Consider the following 10,482-nt stretch of genomic DNA (forward strand, 5'->3'; position numbering starts at 1 on the left):
AGTTGCTGTGCTCTGTCTAGCCACAGGAACTCAAACCAGAGTTTTGCTTTGTGCTTGTTCTTTCTGACTTCTGGGTGTTCCTCTTGTATTCCAGACCAGAGTCTCATGTAGATTTCCAATGAAATGCCATCCCTGCCACCCACTTTCCTCCCAGGCCACCATGAGCACATGACTGACTCCTTCTGGTCTCAGTCTATGCCACCTCCTCAGAGAAGTCCTCCCTGACCACCCTGGTTGAAGTGGCTTCTGAGTCAGTTTGTCACGTTGTCCAGTTTCATCTTCTTCTTAGCCCAAATCATGACCCAGAGTCATTTTATTTACCTGCCGGCTGCCCGTTTCCTCAGCTAGCAGTAAGTTCCATGTGGACGGGGACAGTGAATGAGCACATAGTCAGGTTTTAAATAAATATTGTTGAATGAGTAAGGAGTGAGCAAAGAAATGAATAGGACAGACCCCGGATCAGAGGGCAAGATTGCTTTCTTATAAATTCTGGTATAGACTCATTTATCGAATATTTACTGACCACCTGGTGTGAGTCAGAAACCATTCTAGGTACCAGAGCTATGGCACTCGACAAAATAAAGTTTGCATTCTGACAAGCTGGTATTCTAGAGGGAGAGAAAGTTAATAAAGAATAAAATACCTAACCTAGGGTCCTGGCTAAACACTCAGAAGAAAAATAGAGCAGAGTAAGGAGATGGAGAGTAGCGAGGGCAAGATTTTACATCAGATGGCCAGGGAAGAGCCGCTGGGGAGGTGACATTTGGGAAGGTGACATCTGAGCACGGACCTGAACAAAGTGAGGGAACAAGCACATAATTGGAAGCAAAGTATTCTTGGCAGAGGAAACAGCATGTGCAAAGGCCCTGAGGCAAGGTGGTTTAAGCACATGGCTGGAGTGGAGAGGGGAGAGCAGTAAAGAAGTGAAGTCAGGGAGGTCAATTCCATGGAACCCTCAACTCAGGAATTTGGGGCCTTAAAGCTCTCTTATGCCCAGAAAGCAAATAATCTATAGGCTCAGTGTTGATTAACTCTCTTTATTTTATTACATTTCAATCAGAAGTATTTGAAATCATGATTCATCTGGTTACAAGTCCCATGGGTTTCTCTGTGAATGGACTTCTCCTGTCCCCTGTTCTCCAGGAGTGCACTCCCAAGCCCTCTGGGCTGCGACTGTGACTTGATTACTAAAGTACTCACGTGGGAAGAGGTAGAGCCCATCCTCCAACTTGGGGGCCTCTCCTCTCTCCTCCCCGCTGCTCCCAGGGAAACATCCATGACTCACTTGTGCCGTACTGAGCCTCTGGCTGCTGCTTGGGGAACATGGTCCCTCAGATGTGTAGGAAGGGAGACACGAGGCTTCCAGAAGCCCCATGGGCACCTGTTGGGTGCCAAGCTAGCGCTGGGCCAATCCCTCCACTTCTTGAGTGCCCGCTGGGCCTGATACTGTGCCGTTCAATAGGGATACCCACACGCTTCTGCTGGAAACAAGGAGGGATCAAATCATCTAGGAAAGCCCCCCACCGCCCCCCCGGCCCAGCCACTGGCTCAGGCGAATCTCAGTTGACCTTCTCTGCAGAAGAGGGTAGGATATTTTGCCTGCCTGAGAAATTTTACCCTGGCCTTTGATGAGGCCCCACTGTATCTTCTTCTTCTTTTTTTTTTTTTCCTCATTCCTGAAAAACGTGGCCTTTGCTAATTAAACACATGTACCCCTCTGGGGATGGATAAGAAGGGAAAGACCAGCTGCTGGAATCAGGAGTAGCGTGCAACGACAAAGGGTGGCGACAAAGGCCCCCGTGGGCCACTCGTAGGAGAGTCCTTGCTGGAAGGACAGTAGGGCCGGGGCTTGCCCTGAGCCCAGAATTACAGTGAAACTGATTCAGATTAGACAGAAAAATCCTAAAAAGCTTGGGTAGAGATGTCAGCTGGGGGTTTCTAGAATGCCCCTGGTGTGCTGGGGCCCCCAGAAATGCAGCGAGGGAGATTGGTGCAGCCTCCCTGTCCTCAAGAGGTCACCTGTCCCTCCCCTGTCTCCAGGGATTGAAAGTGGTGTACTGGCAGGGGTCACGTCCAAACAACGGGCACAGAATGGGCACCGACTGAGCAGGACACACCATGGCTGTGAACACCTGGAACACTGTGGTCCCAAAAGCCTTCCTCTCCGAGGAAGGTGACCTTTAAAGGCAAGAGGACCTCTCTGGAGGGTAACATAAAGTAGGCCGTGGGGGATGTTAGCGGTGCCCATAGGAATCAATGCCCCCCCCACCCCATTCCAACAGTTAAAGACAAATGCCGCATTCCAGATTTGCTTCCTGTGGCTGGGATAGGGCTCTCTTGCATTCTAGCCATATAACAGCTCAGAGATAAAGGAGCTTATTTCTCTGGCAGCGGATCTGGGAGATGTCTGGGCCCTGACCTCCATGAAAGAGAAGGAGACCGTGTCCTAGATAATGAGCCTGTGGGCCTAAGTGGACCACTGGAGGTCACCCTTGCTTGCTGCATACTGGATCACAGAAAAGAACTGCTCAAGATCGTCCTTGTAGAGTCCTAGCAGCAGGTGATGGCAGAAGCCTTCTGAGAGGGCCCAGCTTGAACAGAGTCCTGGAGGGGGACTCAAAGGGTCCGAAAAGTGTCGTTGGCCAAGGCGGATGGCAATACCGTGATGTTGGCTGAGTGGATGTCGGCCCAGTCTGGGAAGACGCCCAACTGGAAGATGGTCTGTGCCCAAGTATTCATGGCCAAGCTGAGCAGCAGGACACCCATGAGGTTCATCAGGAGGCCTGTCCGTACCTGAAACAGAGCCCAGATGAAGGGAGGGATCAGCTCAGAGCCCATTATACAGGTGGCAAAACCCACGCTCAGAGTCAGGAACGCATTCACTCAAGATCTCCCAGCTGGGAAGTGATGGTGCCAGGACAGGGATCCAGGCTGCTGGGTGCCCAAGACCCTCCCACCTTGACGCTACCCTAGCCTGCCCCTCAGATGCCATCCCTATGACACCCTTGAAGGGCGATTATTACTACTTCTACTTTACAGAAGAAGAGCATGAGGCGCAGAGAAGTTGGCTTATCCACATCACACAGCTTGAAAATAATCTGGTTTGATCAATAACACACACACACACACCCCCATACATGCTCACACCCATCCACATTCGATGTCTACTGAAGTCTGTACTTCTTTGTTGGGAAGAATTTGTCTCAAGGACATTTTGACCTTTTTAAGTAGCTAGAACAAGTCTGCCTGTTTGCTTTTTCCCCCGAGCTAACCTCTTGTGCCATTCATTCCAACCCGGGGCTGAAAATCTCTGTTGCTCATCCAGGTTTTCTGGTCGTTCGACCTTAGCATTGCTCAGCTGTGAACTGTGCGGTGAGGGAGTCATTCACTCTCTTTTCAGTCTCCCTGTTTAAAATCTATTCCTCCCAGAGAAAGGCTCCCTTAGGTGCTTTCGTGCCCTTAACGCTTCTCTCTTCCTTGCCAATTGCCCTCTTGAGCAAACAGGGCTTCAGAACTTTCTCCAGGCAATCGTTTTCAGGGCGAATGTAATTATTTTGCTTTTTTGTCTTTGCCTTTATTTTTAGACTTACCTTCTATGGCGTACAGTACCACTTTTCCATATCCAGGCGTGTCAGAAACTCTTCTCTTAAACTAGTCTTACTTAAAGTGTTTTTAAAAAATGTAAGTTGAGGGGCGTGGCTCAGTCGATCAATTGTCTGCCTTTGGCTCAGGTCATGATTCCAGGGTCCTGAGACCAAGCCCCACACCGGGCTCCCTGCTCAGCAAGGAACCTGCTTCTCCCTTTCCCCCTGCCTGCTGCTCCCCCTACTTGTGCTCTCTGTCAAATAAATAAATAAAAATCTTTATAAAAAACCAAGTTGATTTAGGAGAACTGTTATATCCATATTGCACAGACGGCTCACGGAAAGGGCATCAGTGGTGAAGGGAGTACGCCCAGTGACAAGGTCCAATGGCGCTATGTTGTCCTGCCTCTGCTCTCGGAGGGTCTTCAAGTCCTGGGAACATTGGAGAATCGGAAGGGGACTGGCCAAAGCTTTGGGGTGGCTGGGAGGAGGGAAGGGCTCCTGGGAGCCAGGCTCCAAGTGCCTGCCCTGTCCCACATTCATCACGTGGACAACCTAGACCATCCCTCTCAGGAGCAGAGCCGGCAGGTAGGCACGCGGCTCCGGACAGGTGGGCGGCTCTGGCAGGTGTGCCCCTCTGTGCCCCCTTGTGCCCATCGGGTGTCTCTCCATTTCTCTCATGGTCTCTTCATTCTCAGGATGGCCGTTAGGTCTGATCTCTGCCCTCTGGCCGCTTTCCCTAAGCCTCTCTGTTTCACACTCGGTCCCTCTCCACCCTGCCGCCAAAAGGACCTAAGAAAGACAGGAGTCAAACGGCGTCCCCGCGAAGTCGGGAAGCGGAAGGGACAACATTCTAGAAAGGCTCCCTCGTGGCTGTTTTCCTGCCGGACCTGTTTACTCATGTTCCATACTTGGCCTCTGAATTAGCTGAAGAAGCTATGTTCCCACTTCAAGGGGGAAGCAAGAAAGTGAATCATTCTCTGAGTTCTGTCCTAGCCCCCAAACACCTGATAACATCCAAGAAGAGCCAGATCCCAGACACAGGCCAGGACGTCAGCTCCCAGCAAAGCTCCGCTGAGGCTGGCCTCCGGGCTGCACCTCCAGTGATTTGCGGAAGAGCCCCTAGGGTCCCTGACTCTCCCTCTGATGGGACCCAACCGAGGATTCCTATAAGGCACAAGGATGTTCCAACATAAACTCCAACCCCAAGTAACGATGAGACTCGTTTTCTCGTCTCCGCGTCTCTCCGTCACTCCGTCTGTGATTCTGTCTGCCACTCACGCTATTCAATAAACTCTGTTTTCACTTTCTCTGGCTCACGTTTGGTTTCTGTCCTGCATGAAGCCAGGGGTCCCTTGGCTGGTCCTGTGGGACGTTCCCCTGGGTTCCCGGACCCAGCCTGCCTGCATCGATGGCCCCACTCAAATCCCTCTAGAGTCCTCCCACTGTGGGCTGCATAAGGTTCGGTCTGTGCCCTGCCCCTCGGCACCCCTCCCCTCCCCCAGCCCTCTGGCCTCATCCTCCCAACTCAAGCACCCCAGCCTCCTCCTTCTCTCTTGTTTGCTCTGTGACCTCTTTCTGTCTCTCACTCTAGCCTATGCCCTCTCCTCCCTTCCCCTCCCGGTTTGTCCTGCCGGAGTCTCTGAGCCTGGAGAGATGGACCAGAAATTGGTTTAAGCATATCACCCTCCTCCCTTGTACCAGTTTAGGATTTGCATTCCCTGAGTGTCCCCAGGCCGCCAGTGGAGGGGAAGTGGCAGCGGGAGGCAGGAGGGAGGGAGGGAGGAGCAGGGTCAGCAGGGGAGCGAGGGGAGAGGAAACACACTGGTGGATCTCCCCACCATCCCCGACAAGCCACAACCCTGGCTTTGGCCTCCCCCCGGGGGGGGGGGGCAGTGCAGCCTGCTTCCCCTCTCTCCTACAGATTCCAGGCACGGAGCAGTTGGCTGAACAAGTAAGAGAAGAGAGCAGTGCCCCGAGAGAGAAGGAAGTCCCTTGTTTCTGAAGCAGACTCTGGAAAGTCATCACTCAGGCAGTGTTTCCTGAAATTGTCTAAGCATAAGAATCAACCCAGAGTGTTTGCTGAAACGAACCTAGATATTCCTGGTCCCACTCCAAATGACTTATTCAGAGACTGGGGGGGGGGGGGGGGGCAGGCAGAGGAGCGGGAGCCGGGGTCTCCGCCAAGGTGTCTCACCCAGCCCCTGCCGGCCATCCCCCCTCTCAGGCCTCTGCAAGGACGAGCCCCGACTCACCATGTCTTTGACCAGCAGGTGTCCGGAGGCGAAGGCAATGGAGTTGGGGGGCGTCGAGACCGGGAGCATGAAGGCGTAGGAGCAGCCAACCGTGCCGGGGATCATCAAATACAGGGGGTGCACTCTCAGACGGATAGCCTGGTCCGGGTGCGGTGGGTGGGGGGGACGACCACGACAGGGCAGTGGAGAGGAACCGCCACAACAGATGGAGATGGTCCAAAGCCACAACCACAGACAGAGACAGAAAGAGACACGATGACAAAGCGGTAGCAGCCAAGAGCAATCACAGAGGACAGGGAGATGGGTTTAGAGACACACAGACAGACATGCAGCCAGAAACGCAGATCCACGGACAAGAGCAGAGACAGACAAGAAGAGAACCCAAACCAAGGGACACACGGAAAAGATATTCCCCAGGTTAGTGACATTCTGGGGGCTGCAAGCTTGGGTGGGGGGGATTTTTCTAGAACCTTCTCCACCCTAAGAGCGCATCATCAGATCGGGAGGACTTGCTGAGACCCAGCTTGCTGGCCTCACTTCCCCCAGAGTTTCTGATTCAGCAGGTCTGGGGCGGCCCAAGGAGCCTGCATTCCTCACAAGTTTCCAGCTGAGGCTGGTGCCAAGATCCACGGCTCTAACACACCCAGTCCCCTGCCCGGTCCTTCCCTCAGCCGAACAGTCCCCACAGCCAGTCCCTGGCCACCTTGAGTGGGGGCCTCACCAGTTTTTGGAGGCACAGAGAGGTCGAGATAACATCGACTGATAAGCATTTCCCAACTTCTAAGACGGTGTGACTCAAATGTGTCTGTGTGTTGGCCTCATTCCGTGGCTGGCTTGTCACCTTTCCCAAATGATGTCTTCATCTACAATGCCTGTTGGTCTCCTCTCTACTATCGTAATTAAGATAGGACATTTTTTGGCCCCTTGAGGGAATTTTGATAACCCAAAGCATATACATTTTTCTCAAAAAGGGCGACATTCACCCCCTGATGTGCAAAACTTTTTTGGTTTGGGTGATACGCACTGTTTAGAACACCATGTCATTCACTAGTGTCTTCTCCAGCAAAAGTTGCTCCACCAGACCTGGCTGGGTCCACCCTTCTCCTCCCCGTCACCCCACAGCACCCCCATCTTTCTCAATCATCGGCTCCCTCAGATCCCGGGGAGTCTACGGGTGGCGGTGTGAAATGGCGGGCGCACTCTGGAGGACAATTTGCCCACATCTAACAGAATTAGAGAAGCACATGCTCTTCAATCCAGGTGTCTCGTCTATGCACGAATCTAGATGGAATCAAAGGTTCCCAGATGAGGAAAGGTCAAGGGTGCCATTGTGGGATCACAGCAAAGGCTGGAAGTGACCTATGTGTCCCTCCGTAGTGATCTTCGATAAACCCACCCCATCCACTCGTACCAGAATATCCTCCAGTCACTGGAAAAGGGTGAAGTACATCTCTGTGTGTAACACGGTGTGAGCGCCATTACAAATTCATGCAAAAATAAGCCAACTAAAACCAAAAGCAAAGTGGCTCAGAGACATGTGTCTGGTCTATCACAGTCGACACACGAAGCGTGTAGTTGCCACGCTGATTTAATGAGATCAGTTCTGGAGTCTATTAAGAGAATCATATGGCTTGGTCTTCTTTAATCTATTTAAATAGAAAACTCTGCTGATTGCTTATAGCTGATTGCTTGTAGCGTTCACCGGTTTTGAAATTCCGAACACAAACTCGATTTGATCACGACACATCGTTCTTGTCCCATGGTCCTGGATTTATTTTGCTATTTGCATCTTTGTTTACATGCGAGATGGGGTTGTGACTTTTCCCCCCTGCCTTGGCTGTCTTTCTTTGGTTTTGGTGTCTGGGTTTTGTTCACCTTATTCCTGGATGGAACGGCTTTCTCCATTATTCTGCGCTCTGAAGTACTAAGTACTAAAGTACTTAGTAAGTACTTTACTTACTAAGTAAGTAAGGTGAGCTAGCTGTCTTTGCAGGCTTGCTAGTTCTCTCCTAGCTGACCCTCCAAGGACTGGCTGGTGATTTTTAGGGCAGCGGTTCTCAACGGGGGACGGTTTTGTTTCCCCTACCAGGGGACATTTGCTAATGTCTGGAGACATTTTTGATTGTCACGATTTAGGTCAGTGATACTGCTACCTTATGGATAGAGGCAAGCATGCTGCTGAGCAGCTCGCCACCTCCAGGACAGCCCCCCACACAACAGATCATTCTTTGGCCCCAAATGCCGATAGTGCTGAGGAACCCTTCTTTAGAGGGAGCTTAGAACTTTGCCTACCGTTAGAATTTCTTCTGTGGTTATTTGTCTGCTCAGATTTCCTACTTCGTCTTAACCCACATTTGAATATTTGTATTTTCCTGGGAAAGCCTCCCAAGGAAGAAAAGTTGGTACGCTGCAAAAGTATTTACTCTGTGCCTTTCTTAAAGAAGAAAAAAGAATCAGGGTTTGATACCTGCATGCATTTTGGAAGAGAACAAAGGCACCTGTAGCTGGGATGGAGCTCCTCATGGCAGGGGACAGATTTCTGAAGTTCCCCTCCCCATCCCGCCCCCTACTCCCACCCCAGGACTCTCACCAGCTCTGCCAGGACTGGCAGGAAGATGATGATCGTGGCCGTGTTGCTGGCAAACTCGGTGAAGAAGGCGATGATGACGGTGATGAGCAGCACAGCCAGGGCGGGGGGCACGTTCTCCAGCGGGTGCAGCTGCCCACCGATCCACGCAGACAGCCCTGACTCCTGCGGGGAATGGGCAGCATCTGCTCACACCCCCGCACAGCCACAGCCACTATCCCCAAGGGCTGCGTCTGGGAGGGAGGTTAGGATGGACCACCTCAATGACAACGGTGACTACCATGGACACTGAGACTCAGAGGGTCCGCGACAGGTCCAAGGCTACACCTTCCAGCCGACGGGCATCAGTCTCTCTGCTTCTTGAACTGCTCTCTAGTCCAACTCTAGGACCTAACTCCTGGATCCCCAAATAATCCATTTGTCTCCAGCACCCCCTAATCTCCAGTTGAAGTGAGAGGGGGAAATGGGACCCTCCGTGGATGGTGATGAATGACAAAAATATTAACACGATCATGTATGCAAAACATTCATTAGGTAGTCTGATCATTATGTAATGATATATACAAGATATCCTATCTACCATCTATAAAACCTGTATCCGATATATGTTAAATGCAGCACTAACAAAATGATTACCAACAATAGAGTTATTGGTGAGTAATGATAAGGCCGATCATTACGATAACATAATATTGTATTATTACTCATTTTAGCATAAGAATCATCATCCCGGAGGTTTTACGGTTCGCCTGACACCTACACACATTTCCTCATCCACCCCTCCCAGCCTTCCTGGAAGGCAGACATTTGTCTCTGTGTTACAGACAAGGAAACTGAGCCTGGCGAAGCTTTTGTGACTTGCCTACGGTCCCCAAAAGTCATAATCTGAGATGTATTACACATTCAAGGCCATGTACTTCTCTCTCTCTCCCTCTTTTTAAGATTGTATTTATTTATTTGAGAAAGAGAAAGAGCGAGCAAGAGAGAGAGAGTGCAAGCTTGGGTGGGGGGCAGGGGGAGGTGGAGAGGCAGAGGGAGAAGCAGACTCCGCTGAGTGTGGAACCCAGCATGCGGCTCGATGCCGGGACTCCGGGATCATGACCTGAGCCGAAGGCAGACAATGAACCGACTGAGTCACCAGGGTGCTCCAGGGCTATGTACTTCCGTAAGCAAACATGGTCCTGCAAAGTTCCCTATCACTTGGTCACCATCCTCTGGACACAGCAGTCTGTCATGAAGAAGGGTGATGGCCAGAGCCGGCAACAGCCCTCCAGGACAGAGAGAGGACAGGTTAGATCGTCCCCTCCCTGGCTCCGGACTCCAATCTGCCCTCGGTGTTGCAGAATTACTGTCATTCACTCTCCTCTGACTTCTCCTACTACGTAGGAGTATTTAAATCAAGTGTGTGCTTACCATAGTCCTTTTAGCAATCCAGTATCCTTTGATATCGTACACCCGGGATTTTCAAAGAAACTTTACACGTTTCTTTTATATTTGATGGAAAATTTACTGCTTATCTAGAACTTAAAATTTCATAATGGATTCTAGAACACAGCATACTGTTTTTACATAAATAAAATACTACACTTGGGGGTGCCTGGGTGGCTCAGTGGGTTAAAGCCTCTGCCTTCGCCTCAGGTCATGATCCCAGGGTCCTAAGATCAAGCCCCTCATCGGCCTCCCTGCTCGGCGGGAAGGCTGCTTCTCCCTCTCCCACTACCCCCTGCTTGTGTTCCCTCTCTCTCTGTGTCTCTCCCTGTCGAATAAATAAATAAAATCTTAAAAAAAAAAATACTACACTTGTCCCCAGAATTGACTTAAAAGTTACCTCCAAGGAATGAATAATAAATGCTTAAAGATATTTTTCCCTAGAAGGTTCTTTGTGAAATTTAGATGCTGCTTTTGTCTGATAGCCTAGAAATGATGGCACATGGCAAAGTCAATGCCCCAGCCCTTCCCCGACCAGGGAACCCTTCAAGGGGAAAACGGGGCCACTGGTTTTTCCCAGAGGCCACAGGTCTGGCTAAGAGACTGATGGCAGTTGTGTGTGATTTAA

General features: G+C 50.9%; 1 protein-coding gene across 3 annotated transcripts in view; it reads right to left on the bottom strand.

The window, feature by feature from the left end:
- Positions 1 to 1,611: 1,611 nt before the first annotated feature.
- SLC13A3 (solute carrier family 13 member 3) overlaps positions 1,612 to 10,482 on the bottom strand; it is a 76,584-nt gene continuing 67,713 nt past the window's right edge. For all 3 annotated transcript variants that reach the window (XM_045981046.1, XM_045981048.1, XM_045981047.1), the window contains exons 11-13: positions 8,430 to 8,591; positions 5,840 to 5,977; positions 1,612 to 2,793 (exon numbers count right to left, since the gene is read on the bottom strand). In XM_045981046.1, coding sequence (XP_045837002.1) covers positions 2,617 to 2,793; positions 5,840 to 5,977; positions 8,430 to 8,591 — 477 coding nt within the window. In that variant the 3' untranslated portion in view covers positions 1,612 to 2,616. The remainder of the gene's footprint in view (positions 2,794 to 5,839; positions 5,978 to 8,429; positions 8,592 to 10,482) is intronic.

The sequence above is a fragment of the Meles meles genome, chromosome 16 (genome assembly GCF_922984935.1).
Source record: "Meles meles chromosome 16, mMelMel3.1 paternal haplotype, whole genome shotgun sequence".
In the NCBI taxonomy this organism is placed as follows: Eukaryota; Metazoa; Chordata; class Mammalia; order Carnivora; family Mustelidae; genus Meles; species Meles meles.